The sequence below is a fragment of the Penicillium bovifimosum genome (genome assembly GCF_028826915.1).
Source record: "Penicillium bovifimosum strain IBT 22155 chromosome Unknown utg000001l_segment0_segment0, whole genome shotgun sequence".
Lineage (NCBI taxonomy): Eukaryota > Fungi > Ascomycota > Eurotiomycetes > Eurotiales > Aspergillaceae > Penicillium > Penicillium bovifimosum.
In genome coordinates this window covers 1,982,615-1,996,586 of record NW_026622710.1, presented here as the reverse complement: position 1 = coordinate 1,996,586, position 13,972 = coordinate 1,982,615, and the positions used below count along the sequence as shown (strand labels likewise).

Here is a 13,972-nt window from a genome sequence, read left to right as displayed (position 1 = left end):
ATAGTTGTGAAGATTATTGATTTTGTGATATATACTGATTTGATGGCTCATTTTGATATGTTTTTTAAACTCCAGCACCAAGCCGACACAATATGGACACGAAAAAAGAACGGAAAATGAAAACAGAGTAAGAAAAGATCTCGTAGATAAGAACTAAACATTCTAACCGACCCAGCGTCTGGCGCTGTAGAACACACGTCCCCAGGGACCAATATCTCCCCAGGACTCGGCATTCGGAGGCAGCCAGCTGGCAATACCGTTCATGACAGTACGCTCAGGGTGAGGCATAATGGCAAGAACACGGCCGTTAGGGCTGCGCACACCGGCAATACCCTCGGGACTACCGTTGGGATTGAAGGGATATTTCATGGTAGGCTTGAGAGTGGCATTGTCAACGAATCGGACAGGAGCAAGGCCCTCGCGAACGAAGTCGGAAGCCGAGACGCCCTGGGAGGCAACGAAGGAAGCACGACCTTCGCCGTGAGCAACAGCGATAGGAAGCGAGGTGCCGTCCATGCCGTGGAAGAAGACGCTGGGGTTGGATGGGTCGGGGTCGGAGATGCGGGCCATGCAGACACGGCCTTCGTACTGCTCGCTGGCATTGCGCTCGAAGCTGGGCCAGTAGCCAGCGCCAGGGATCAGCTCCTTGATACGGGACAGGAACTGGCAGCCGTTGCAGACACCCAGAGCGAAGGTGTCGGGGCGCTCGAAGAACTCCTGGAATTCCTTGCGAGTGTTCTCGTGCAGCAGAACGGACTTGGCCCAGCCCTGGCCGGCGCCCAAGACGTCACCGTATGAGAAACCGCCGCAGGCGGCGAGACCAGCGAATGTGGACAGAGACACGCGGCCGGAGATGATGTCGGTCATGTGGACATCGACGGCGGAGAAACCGGCGGTGTTGAAGGCAAAGGCCATCTCGGCTTGACTGTTCACACCCTGTTCACGAAGGATGGCAACGCGGGGCTTGTTGGCGAAGGGAGAGAGTTGGGTAAGGCTCGTCATGAAAGGCAAGGCCTTGTCCTTGGGATCAAAGGTAGGGTTCCATGAGAGACCGGGATTGGCATCGTCAAGGATATTGGCATACTCTTGCTCCGCGCAGTCCGCGTTGTCACGGATCTTCTGCATGTGGTAGGATGTCTTGGCCCAGGTCTGCTGGAGGCTGGAACGGGTGTTGCGGTAAATCAAAGAGGCCTTGTGGTAGATGGCGAGGTTCTGCTTGGGTTGCTGAGAAACACGTCCGATCTTGTGGATCATACCAGGAGGAGGACCGCATGTGGCGAAGCATGAACGGAACTGGATCTCATGCTCCTTGCGGACCTGGAAGACAGCTCCAAGCTCCTCGTTGAAGAGGGTCTCGATGACATCCTTGGTGTTGAAAGAATCACAGATGGTATCAATAGAGATATCAACGCCGCAGCGGCCAGCAAACATCATTTCAACGAGAGTAGTCAGAAGACCACCGTCGGAACGGTCGTGGTAAGCCAAGACGATCCCGGATTCCTGGAGTTGCTGTGTAGCATCGAAGTAGTCCCGGAAGAGATCGACGTCGCGAACGTCAGGGCACTCGGAACCGACTTCGTTGAAGACCTGAGCAAGAGCAGATCCGCCAAGAGTCTTACGACCAGCCGCAAGGTCCACAAACATGAGGACAGTCTCTCCAACTTCTTCAAAGCTACGAAGAGCAGGAGTCCAGGTCTTGGTGAAATCGGCAACTGGTGCAAAGGCAGAGATGACACAGGACATAGGGGCAGTGACCTCCTTGGCCTCATTTGAGGACTCGTCCTTCCACTTCATCTTCATGGACATAGAGTCCTTGCCCACGGGGATACTGATTCCAAGCTTGGGGCACAAATCCAAACCAACAGCCTCGACGGCTTCATAGATAGCAGCGCCCTCACCAGGGTGGCTAGCGGCCGACATCCAGTTGGCAGACAGCTTCACTTGGCTGAGACGATCCACAAGATCAGCAGCAGCCAAGTTCATGAGCGACTCGGCAACAGCCATGCGAGCAGATGAAGCCGCAGAGATAAGAGCCAAGGTAGGCTTCTCACCCATAGCGAAAGCCTCACCGGTCTTGGTGCCCTGGGCCAGGGAAGTAGCAGTGACGGAAACATCCGACACGGGTGTCTGCCATTTGCCAACCATCTGGTCACGGGCCGTGAGGCCGCCGACAGTGCGGTCACCAATAGTGATCAGGAAAGACTTGGAGCCAACTGCGGGTAAGGACAGGACTCTCTTGATGGCTTCATCGACAATCTCTGTCCTGGAGGTGAGAGAGGGAAGGTACTTGCTGAGGCTGGAGTCCACGGCGGGCAGCGTCAGCTTCCGCGAATCGACAGTGCGGGTCATGCGGGGAGTCTTTCCGAAAAGGACAGATAGAGGAAGGTCGATGGGGGCAGGGTAGTCCTTGGACTCCCGGTCAAGGAGAATGAGTCTCTTTTCCTCCTCAGACGAACCACCACCGCGACCGACAACGGAGAAGCCACAACGCTCACGGTGAGCGATAGCAGTGAATTTGTTCATGCTCTCCTCTCCAACGGCCATGACGTACCGCTCCTGGGCTTCGCAGCACCAAATTTGCATAGGGCTCATGCCACGGTCGGTGTTATCAATCTCACGAAGCTCAAATGTAGCACCCAAGCCAGAATCATGGATCAGCTCAGGAAGGGCGTTGGACAAGCCACCGGCACCAACGTCGTGAATGAACTTGATGGGGTTCTTGTCTCCCATGGCCACACAGGCATTGATAACCTCTTGGGCTCTCCGTTGAACTTCGGCGTTGCCTCTCTGAACACTGGCAAAGTCGAGCTCGGCGGATCCCTCACCAGAGGCGATACTGGAGGCAGCACCTCCTCCAAGACCAATAAGCATGGCAGGACCACCAAGAACCACGAGGAAAGCACCAGGCTTGACAACGTCTGGGTGCTTGATGGCGTGCTGGGGGCGGACAGTTCCGACACCACCGGCAATCATGATGGGCTTGTGGTATCCTCGGACTTCCTTCTCACCATTGCCCACTTCAATCTCGGTGAGCAGAGTGCGGAAGTATCCACCAATGCAAGGACGGCCGAACTCGTTGTTGAAAGCAGCGCTACCGATGGGTGCCTCCAACATGATGTCCAAACTGCTGGCAATGTGGTTAGGCTTGCCAACCTCGAGTTCCCATGGTTGCTTCAGACCAGGGATCAACAGGTCTGACACACAGTAGCCGGCGAGACCGGCCTTGGGGCGCGAGCCACGACCGACAGCGCCCTCATCACGGATCTCTCCGCCGGAGCCCGTAGCCGCACCGGGGTAAGGTGAAACTGCAGTGGGGTGGTTGTGGGTCTCAACCTTGGCCAGGAAGTGCACAACTTCCTTGGTGTGCATCCATTGTCCAGTGGTTGGATCGGGAGCCCAGAATGTGGCCTCGGGACCCTCCAAAACGGCAGCATTGTCACTGTAGGCACTGACAGTGTGTTCGGGGTGCTTCTTGTGTGTGTTACGAATCATGGCAAACAGACTGTTTGGCATGGGCTTGCCGTCAATCACCCATGAAGCATTGAACTGCTTGTGTCGGCAGTGCTCCGAGTTGACCTGAGCGAACATGAAAAGTTCAACATCAGTCGGGTCACGGGCAATCGCACCATTCGGACCGTAGGCCTCGGCCAGATATTCAATTTCAGAATCATCGAGGGCCAAACCCAGCTCCTTGTTTGCCTCCTCGAGAACCTCTCTAGGAGACTTAGTTCCTCCGTGGAGAGGGATGGTCTTGAGGGGTTGAGGTTCATGCTCAGAGAACATCAAGTTCAACTCGGGCTCATCCCTGCCGATGATTTGAGTCATCCGATCATGAAGGATATCCATGTACTCCGGCTTGTAGTCGTCCCCGCTCTTACGAAGGCACGAAATCTTCATACCCCGTTCAATCCGCTTGACGTACTTCTGCATACCACAAACGTGCGAGATGCCCGTCGCCTGTGAGCTCCATGGTGAGACCGTGCCGGTTCGTGGGTAAACGTAAAAGGTATCGAATTGACCGTCGGCGGCATCGAAGGTAGGAGGGATGTCGGTGATATCGCCGTACTGGAGCAACTGTTCAAGCACGGCCTGTTGAGGCTTGTCCAAGGGTTGAGTGGTGTGCACATAGTGAATCCACTGGGCTCGGACATCCTGAACACCGATGCTGGCAGCAAGAGCTTGGCCACGCGAGCGGGAGTAGGCAACTGCGCCCGGGATGGCCAAGTAAGTGTCGGTGGAAGTCATTGTATAGAGACTGGGTATTCTCCCAACTGATATAGGAGGAGATTGAGTGGCTCGAGTGCCTCTCTCAAGTGGACTTGAGGGATCGCTAGAAGAGGCCGGCGATGACTCTATCGCCGCTTTTTTTTTGCAAGAGAAATGAGCGTTTTCCCCGCCCTAAACCCAATACGGCTTATCGTGGTGTGTCACGTGTCGATAAGACGGTTAAAGTTTAACCTCAACAAAGTTTTTGGTTCATCGCGATTCCTCCTAGTACAAGCAGATATCTTCTGTTTTTCATGTGAAATTCAAAAGTACATCTAGACATCACTAAATTACCTCCTTCACTTCGATTGAACCAAATAGATACCAAGACATAGAAGAAATCGGCACTGGGAATGGAGTACAACGCTCCGTTATGTGGATCCCGGGGGCGTTCTTGGCACCTGGTCAATGTCATTATTGTCAACCTTCACAGAGGCATCCTTATGACTTGAAGGCATTTGTAGATTGCTTCCTGAGTCTACTTCCGTTCAAGTTGGTCCGTTGGAAAACATGTGAGAATTGATTTTGACTTATTTCAAGGTCGGTTGGACCGTTGGAGTAGAATAACACAACATTCGACCTATATAAATGGATGAGATTTTGACGCCGAAATCGGCATCCCCCCAAGTAATGCAGCTAATGCTGGACGGCTTCTCGGGCACCTGGCAGTACACCGCTAGATATTTGGTTTATGTCCATTGACGATAGTATTCTCATTTTGCACAAGAAGTATACGAAATCCCACAAGGACAAGAAGGGACCGGCTTAATCCCTCCCAATGGCAAATTGAGCAAGTTCATCTATGATCTAGATCAACTATGCGAATTTCCATCGGTCTTGACTTGGGTGAAGGAGGTGGATACCTCATGAACATATTCCCCATATTCCTGAACGAGGAATCCAGGGTCCTCGCAAGTTAACCATACTTGGTTCGGTGCTAGTAAGCTCAGTCTGTTAGTGGGTAGATAGTACGTGGCAAGCAAGCTGATGAAATACTCACGACGTGGGAATTGCGGGGCAAGGAGATGATGGAAAAGGTAGAAATCTGATACAAACCACCCGTCGTCCCTGGGCCGGCTTGCATCGTCGAGATCTGTCGTGCCTAAAAGAGCCACAATTCGATGACGAGGCGGTACATCCGGCGGACAGTGCGTCAGGAACCCGCGGCCGGCAAGATCCTGCTTAGTGCCAGTCGTGCGCCCCATGGCAAAAGAGTCATGGAAGATATCCTGTCAGACTAGGATAAGGCCTCCCTAGGCTATTGTGGTCTAGTGGTGAATAAGTCTGTATGGTAACCTAGCCTGCTATTGCGGCAGCTAGTTATCTGTCTTCGATCCTATGTCATGATTGTCATCTCTACATCTCGAAGTACCGTCCAACTGAAATTTAGGGACATTGGCTTAAGCCATTATGCCATACTCGGGGTACTCGGGGAATCGACAAGTTACAGTGAACTAGCGTCGGCGTAAGTAGTACCCAAGTACCTTAGTACTGTAGTGCTAACTAGTGTTTATGTCGGCTTAACCACAGCGCTGCTCCTTCAGATCTGCACCTTTGCTAGACCCTATCCTGATCGGTCCATGCTGACGGGAGTACGGGACCCACACACCATTTTGCTAGAGGGCGCCACTACCTACATAGTAGTGGGATGAGGAGTGACTACTAGTGAGGACTCGGGATTGTTGCCGCAATCTAGACCATGATCAAATATCTATGCTGTGGAGGCGATTCTGACGCTCTGCCTGGATCCTTGCCTAATGGGGCAAAAAGCTTTATCTTCCGAATGCAGTAATATGCTCCGATCTACACGGTACGTACTCCGAAATTTGAAGATGAGGTAGTAGAAAAGTCTATCGGCCACTGCGACCTTGCGGCTCAGGGGTCGTGTAACAAAATTTTGATCTTTAATCTTTATTGTGGTACGGACTACAGTGTACCTGAGATGAACTATGTCAAGGATGCCTACAACATAGATAGCTGGTCATCATATTCCCAGGATATTCATGTACCGAATATGGATAGATAAGTACACTTTGAACTTAACGCAGATTGCGGAAGCGTTTAGCTTAGTCTTGAGGTTTTACTGCTTGACACCTTTTTGGTCGCGACAGAGATTGTACGTTATATCCAATTGCCATGCCGCGTGGTAGCTCGACATTTTGATGCCAAGCTACACAACCTAGGTACACAAGGTACACCAATGACCTCAAGGATTACAAGTCGCGACCTTGGAAAGAGCAAAGTATTTCATTGTTAAGCTTTTTCATCGGATAAACCGTAACATATTATAGTGACTGTCTTGTGATCGGAACTATGAAACCTTCATGATGACGATAAGCTCCGGCGTCATCGTTGCATCATGCCTAATACGGTTAGCGCCACAGGTCCATATCAGGCAATTATCCACTTTTGTTGATATGGCACGGGCCGATATATCAAAGCTGCCGCAAGTAGGAAGAGATTCCATGACCATTGCAGCATCATCAGCCATTGGGAATTTTTCTTCCTTTCCCTTCTAATGACCCACTCATCAAAAACTCGGCGCCGATTTTTATGGGGAACGAATTATAAAAGAATGGCAATCCCCAGGAATCCATACAACATGAGACCACAGGGTTGCCACATCTGCATCTTATATACGCTCGATATATCCACATCTATATCGACACTTCATACTATACCTGGCTACACCCGCAATACCAGACTCATATAGTCCAACATGGAGATCCCACGGGTAGATCTGGCCCACACAACTGGCGCTGCGGCAAGCCCAGCGACCTCCTTCTCGACCTCCGATTCCGAACATGATGATGTCGGACGCCCCGATTATCTCGATCTACCAGTCCGCGTTGTCAGTGATACTGCCGACTTTCGTGAATATACCGAAGAGACTGCGGCTGGTGAAATCATTAAGCCCATCAAGTCCAATGTGACCGGTAAAATGGAGGATTGGAAGATGGTGACCTTCACCCTCGACGACAAGGATAACCCCAAGAACTGGTCTAAGCTATACAAGTGGTACTGCACCATGGTGGTTGCCTGGACCTGTTTCGTTGTCGCCTTCGCCAGTAGTGTTATTACCGCCGACATCGAAGGACCTATCGAGGACTTCGGCATCAAGCGTGAAATCAGTTTGCTTGTTATTACAGTTTTCGTTATTGGGTTCGGTCTCGGTAAGTTGTGCACAGTTTCCAAGTGCTCTGGTATTATTCTAACTCTATTCCAGGCCCAATGGTCTTTGCTCCCATGTCAGAGATGTTCGGACGTCGACCTGTATACGCTGTCACCCTTGGGATCGCCGTTGTTTTCGTCATTCCTTGTGCCGTTTCCAAGAACATCGGAACCCTCATTGCTTGCCGTCTGATTGATGGTATTGCCTTCAGTGCTCCCATGACTCTCGTCGGTGGTACTCTGGCAGATCTTTGGAAGAGCGAGGAGCGAGGAGTTCCCATGGCAGCTTTCAGTGCTGCGCCTTTCATTGGACCCGCCATCGGCCCTCTTGCTGGTGGCTTCTTGGCTGATAACTGTGGCTGGCGCTGGTTGTACTGGATCCAGCTCATTCTCTCCTTTATCGCCTGGGTTCTGATCACTTTCACTGTCCCCGAGACCTACGCACCAATCCTGCTGAAGCAGCGTGCTGCCAAGCTTCGCAAGGAGGAGAACGACCCCAAGTACACTACCGAAGCTGAGCTCGATCCTCGTCCCACGAGCGAGAAGCTGCGAATCTTCCTCTTCCGCCCCTTCCAGCTCCTGTTCCTCGAGCCCATCGTTCTGTTTATCTCTCTCTACATGTCAGTTCTGTACGGCTTGCTCTACATGTTCTTTGTTGCCTACCCCGTCGTCTACCAGGGTGGCAAGGGGTGGAGTGCATCTTCCACCGGTCTAATGTTCATCCCCTTGGCCATTGGTGTGCTCATGAGCGCTGCCTGTGCTCCCTTTGTCAATAAGCACTACCTCAAGATCTCTGCCCAATACGGTGGCAGACCCCCTGCGGAGAAGCGTTTGATCCCCATGATGTGGTCTTGCTGGCTCATTCCTATCGGTCTCTTCATCTTCGCTTGGACCTCCTACCCCCGTATCCATTGGATCGGACCTGCCATGGGAGGCTGGCCCGTTGGATTCGGTTTCATCTTCCTTTACAACTCCGCCAACAACTACCTTGGTATGTACGGCCGCGTCCTGAATGAGCTGAATAATTGCTAACTCCCTTTTAGTCGATACCTACCAGCACCAGGCAGCATCTGCCCTCGCAGCCAAGACCTTCATCCGTTCTATGTGGGGTGCCTGTACCGTCTTGTTCACTGAGCAAATGTACGAACGTTTGGGCTTCCAGTGGGCCAGTTCGCTCCTTGCCTTCATTGCTCTGGCTTGCTGCGCTATTCCTTATGCCTTCTACTTCAAGGGTGAGGCCATTCGCCGCTTCTCGCGGTATGCCTTCAGCGATGATGAGGAGACTCCCATCAAGGCTTAAATCACTGCCAACTTCGTCCTTCGGGACGATCTTAAAAAAGGGGACGTTTTCCAAAGAGAGGAGGTAATTTTTCTCAACTTGCATGGCGTTACGCAAAAGTTTTGCTGTTATGCGCTGATGTGGAAAAGAACATGACATTGATACGGCGTCCTATGATATCCAACGCGTATATACTCGATACAATCTTTACATACCTATTGATAGACTTAATGCAAATAAACAATTCCAATTCCATAATTCGTTCCTTTACACATTTATCAGGGGAGCTACCTACTGAGCGCATCTGTGTAATGCATACCCATCAGACGTATACCTACGTCTGTATAATTTCTCAAGGTCCTTCCAGAAATACACGCAGAATGAATATTACCTACCTAGCTGTAGCAGAAGTGCTTCATCATTGATTTCTGCCCCTGTGGATACCTAGCTAGTAGGGACCTGGAGACCGGTGGAGTGTTTACTGTCACTCCCGTCAGAATGTCAACAACGTCGCTTCTAAACAGTTGAATTCTTTGTATCTGCCATCAGAACGCTGATGCAGGGGCCAAGCTCATCATCGGAGTACTTTATGATATCCGAGCAGTGAAAATACCCTGAACAGGCAACAAATCCCCTTGGTACACAATACAAAAGATATCAAGGTATTCGCGCAAAGCATTGTGAATGTAGTTTTGGAAGGTAGCCGGGGCATTGGTTAACCCAAAGGGCATGACCAGACACTCGAAATGGCCATGACGAGTGCCAAATGCAGTCTTCCACTCGTCTCCTTCATTGATATAGATGCGATAATACGCATATTTGATATCGAGCTTAGTAAAATACCTAACCCCTTGAATGCGATCAAGGATCTCAGAGATGAGGGGCAAACGGTAACGATTCTTCGTGGTAATGCGATTCAGTCCGCGGTAATCCACAACCAATGACGAGATCTCTTCTCGTCTTCCTTGACATCATCGTGCATGCGGATCCAATGAAACTTGCGTTTGAGAAGAGCCTCAGTGCGATTTTTGCCAAAGTGGCCAGTTAGAGGTATTCATGATAAAGGGAAAGAAGTTTGCGACGAAGATTCTCGCCAGCAGGGATAAACAAGCGATCCTTATAACAAAGGGCGCCATCGTGATTAAGAGATCTGCATGTTCAGGACAACGACGAGGAACCTAATGTATCCGACTGGCCACTTTGGCAAAAATCGCACTGAGGCTCATCTCAAATGCAAGTTCCATTGGATCCGTATGCATGATGATATCAAGGAAGACGAGAAGAAATCTCGTGCATGATGATGTTAAGGATTATGTTTCCTCTTGTGGTGTCAGTCAGCGTACTGCTACACCGCGACACCGGTCACCGACCTTATGGCGAGTTGACCCTGTTGACCTCTTTACAAGTTGTAAGGAGGGGAGCCCGATGATACTGGATGGGCTAGTGGACGACCCAATAACAAAGGACCAAAGGTCAGGTAGAAGGATGTATGAACCGATAAGAGAAGAAGATGGATAATACTGAGGTTGTTGCTGAAGGCAACAAGGTAGACGATACGAATCACGAGGTCACCAACTGGTGAATTCCATGTGACAACCCGCTGACATAATCGAACTGGCCGCGGGTTTGAACAACACCACCGCATCAACATGAGATCGATTTAGCCTTTCCTCGAGATCAAGGTCCACGCCAGCTACGACTCCGACGACCAAAGTACCGGTATATTTAGTCGGCCCTTCCTGCTCTTGATCATGGCCTCCGATGCCCCCTCCGCCTCGCATGCCGAGCTCTACGACTCTACCATGACCGTCCCCTCCGACTCAGAGAACTACTCCGCAAACCACGAGATGTCGTCCTCGGCCCCATCAACCTCAAGCTCACCTATGATTCTGTACAAGCCTCCGAGTGTATGGGGTCTTTTGCGCGGAGCGGCCATCAACCTTTTCCTGCCTTTCGTCAACGGCCTGATGCTCGGCTTCGGCGAGCTGTTCGCGCACGAGGCTGCTTTCCGACTCGGCTGGTCTAATACAAAGGTACGTGTGATTCAATGAGACACTCTCAGTTCCGATGGCTGACTGCATACCCTGTTTCCTAGATCTTCCCTAATTACCGCCGCGCACACGCTGTTGGCCCTGGAATGGAGATGCGGGAGCTTCCTTCAGAGCGGAGACGTCCTGGGCTGAGGGATACTGCTGCTCTGGAATAAATGATTGACCTCTTCCTCCTGTTGCTTATTTCTTTTAAAAAAATGACTGCATTTACGCGGGACACAAAGCCAAAGCATTTGTGATTTGAGATCGTTACCTGGCTATTTGTACATCTGAATGGCTGGTTGTACATAGACCCGTTGACTCGGGAGGGGGCGTTTGGCGAACTAGGACTAGCATCCTGCACCTGAATTTTACTTTCTACAATATTAAAGTATCCAAGCCTCCAAAACTTCATCTCTCCGTCTTTTCCATATTCAACTTCTGTGGCGGTTCTCGTAGCCGTGATTCCGGGGTTTCACCGCCCGCGGCAGAAAAAGTCGCGCCGAGAGGCAGGAGAACAGTTCTCCCGCAGCGTCTTCTCCATCACGAACCATTCTAACCACAATGATGGGACCCATTGGCCTGAAAGGGCCCGGCGCAGCCGCTGCGCTTGCACGTCAGCGGATGACGGCCATGTCCCGGTCCTCACGATCTGTTCGTTCTCCTGTCGACTCGGACTTGCAACAACATTGAAATTGACTTAGTTTGCAGATATCCACCCTCCGATCACAGAGCCTTCGTTTCCCGAGCCAGCGCGGTCAACTGAAGTCAGCACTGTCCGGAAGTGCCCCCTGGCGCATGACACCGGTCATCGCCGGTCCAGCTGGAGTTCGATTCAAGTCCACCTCGTCGGACCCGATGGGCGAAGTGTTTACAGATTCCGGAGTGAAAGATGTGACGGATGTTTACGATATTACCACGATTCCGGAGCACATTGGATATCTCAAGCAGCTCGGAATTGACTTCGGCCTGGGCGTCTCGTCGACAATGCAGTTCTTCATCGAGCACATGCACGTCTATACCGGCTTGCCATGGTGGGCTTCTATCGTGGCGGTTGGTCTTTTGACTCGTCTCGTGATGCTGAAGCCTATCCTGGATGCCTCGGAGAACTCCGCAAGAATGACCCATGCCAAAAGCAAGATTGACCCGCTTCGACAAAAGATGATCGAGACCCAAGCCGCAGGGAACGTTATTGAGGCACAGACTGCCAGGGCTGAGATGCAGGCTGTTCACGCTGCCCACGGCATCAGCACGTGGAAGTCAATCCTTCCTATGATTCAAATCCCACTTGGTTTTGGATGTTTCCGAGTTGTGCGAGCAATGACGGCGCTGCCAGTGCCGGGCTTGGCCGCGGAGTCAGCGGGATGGATCAATGATCTTACTATCGCTGATCCAACATACCTACTGCCAATGATCGCTGCGGGAACGCTGTGTTTCTCTCTAAGGGTAAGTGGGATCCCCGTATGGTCTGTCTTCACCGCGATGCTGACTGGATACTACAGAAAGGAGGTGACTCCGGCGCAATGCCCATGATGCAAACCGAGATAGGAAAATACATCATCTACGGTTTCCCTATCATCTCTTTCGTCTTCATGGCTTTCATGCCCAGCGCGCTACAGCTCTACTTCGTGGCAACTGGTATTTTCGGTCTGGGTCAGACATACCTGATCAATTCGAATAACTTCCGCGGTTGGATGAAGATGACGATTCCCCAGAAGCTCGCGGACGGGCATCAGTTCTCAGAACTCACCAGAAACACCCAAAGCAAGGGTCTTCGTCAACTGATGGAACGCATCGAACAAGAAAAGGCCGCACAAGCGGAAGCACGCAAGGCCATTCGGGTGGAGGAAGAAGCCAAGGGTCCTGCTAAGGTTAGTATCATCGACCGGTTCTACGATAAGTTTGGAAAGGCCGGCTCCGACCTGCAAAACTCCATGTCGAAGACGCTCGGCATGTCAACCCCCGAACAACGTCTCGCCAGTGATAAGAAGAAACGTGCAGACGAGTACGAAGAACAGCGCAAAGAGGAGGACGAGCTTATGCGGAGGAAGCGCAACGAAGCCCGCCGAAGGGAACACTTGAAAGCCCAGGAGCTGCAACGCGAGAGGGCTAAGAAGTCCTTGAAGCAAAGCCAGGCGGCAGCTAATCGTCGTGGTTGATCAACCTGTTAATAAAACCTGTAAATTATGGCGCAGTGGCATTTGCATTGGTTTTCTGTGATACTTGAAGATAGAATATTGTTTAACCACAATCTCCACCTGGCTATGTACGTATACTTATCGAATTCAATCTTGCATCGATTACCCTACTATTGCATTGATCAAATTTCAACCTTTCACAGCCCTGCCTTGCGATGCTAGAGCATGCCTCTTGATCGCTGGACTCGGATGCTACAATGACTGGCATGACCAAATTGGCACCCTCGCCAGATATCTGACCTCCGGGCTCGATGTTCGGCGAACCTGACGAGGTCTGCGAGAGTTTGCGATATATTGGAGGTCGTGCACGGATGGTGACACGCCACAATGCGCCACAGTGACTTTTGGCGGATATCTGCAGATCCCCCACGAGCCACAGATCTACTACCCGTGCATATCACAGCGTTCAAGATGGCCACAGTGCTAACGGGATAAAAAGCACCTCAGGTGCTGAGATTACAATGGCTCTTGGACTATGGTTTATGAGATTAATTGTTTGTATAGTACACGACGAAACAATAGAGACAACCAGAGACACATTAGTCATGACACGAACGCTTTGAGAGAAGACCAAGCTACCGACAGGACAAATTGGATTTAGGGATGTCTTCCAGTGCTAGTAAGACCGGTGAGATACCCACTGATCATAAAAGCGGCGGAAATTTTGTTCTGTCGTCTGCTGTATGAAATGACCACAGAAGGCTGGCACCTCTGGATCATAAACAGGCAGACCATCGATCTAACCGATAGCCGGCAGATCTCATCACTATATACACCAGGTGCAGCAATATAAGTATAAGAGAGTGAGGCCATCCGTTACCGTGGTGCATCAAGACAGTTTTCCCGGATCCAGCTCCAGCCCACAAGTTTTTGGCCATTCCCGCTAGTACCGAAGTACATCTCTTTGCGGGGGTCTAGCTCCAGTAATCTCCTGTCGATGGGTTCGGGACGTAGTACCGTGCAACCCTCGGGGGGTCCCCGAAGTAAAACCGCGCAACCGAAGGAGGGGAATCAAAACATCAACCAAA

At 51.2% G+C, this 13,972-nt stretch overlaps 5 protein-coding genes across 5 annotated transcripts; 3 read left to right on the top strand and 2 right to left on the bottom strand.

The window, feature by feature from the left end:
* Positions 1-162: 162 nt before the first annotated feature.
* N7515_000760 (phosphoribosylformylglycinamidine synthase) lies at positions 163-4,245 on the bottom strand (the record flags this gene model as incomplete). Its single annotated transcript, XM_056661504.1, has 1 exon — positions 163-4,245. One exon carries the CDS (start codon positions 4,243-4,245, stop codon positions 163-165), a length of 4,083 nt encoding a protein of 1,360 aa, XP_056526670.1.
* An 833-nt stretch (positions 4,246-5,078) lies between these two features.
* On the bottom strand, positions 5,079-5,471 carry N7515_000759 (uncharacterized protein; the record flags this gene model as incomplete). Its single annotated transcript, XM_056661503.1, has 2 exons — positions 5,079-5,203; positions 5,267-5,471. The coding sequence occupies 2 exons, from the start codon at positions 5,469-5,471 to the stop codon at positions 5,079-5,081; spliced, it is 330 nt and encodes a 109-aa protein (XP_056526669.1).
* Positions 5,472-6,985: 1,514 nt separating this feature from the next.
* On the top strand, positions 6,986-8,737 carry N7515_000758 (MFS transporter; the record flags this gene model as incomplete). Its single annotated transcript, XM_056661502.1, has 3 exons — positions 6,986-7,439; positions 7,493-8,428; positions 8,481-8,737. 3 exons carry the CDS (start codon positions 6,986-6,988, stop codon positions 8,735-8,737), a joined length of 1,647 nt encoding a protein of 548 aa, XP_056526668.1.
* Positions 8,738-10,467: 1,730 nt separating this feature from the next.
* Positions 10,468-10,922, top strand: N7515_000757 (TOM13-domain-containing protein; the record flags this gene model as incomplete). Its single annotated transcript, XM_056661501.1, has 2 exons — positions 10,468-10,749; positions 10,812-10,922. 2 exons carry the CDS (start codon positions 10,468-10,470, stop codon positions 10,920-10,922), a joined length of 393 nt encoding a protein of 130 aa, XP_056526667.1.
* A 388-nt stretch (positions 10,923-11,310) lies between these two features.
* N7515_000756 (membrane insertase OXA1) lies at positions 11,311-12,905 on the top strand (the record flags this gene model as incomplete). The annotated part of the gene is made up of 3 exons (XM_056661500.1): positions 11,311-11,400; positions 11,458-12,192; positions 12,249-12,905. The coding sequence occupies 3 exons, from the start codon at positions 11,311-11,313 to the stop codon at positions 12,903-12,905; spliced, it is 1,482 nt and encodes a 493-aa protein (XP_056526666.1).
* Positions 12,906-13,972: the final 1,067 nt, after the last annotated feature.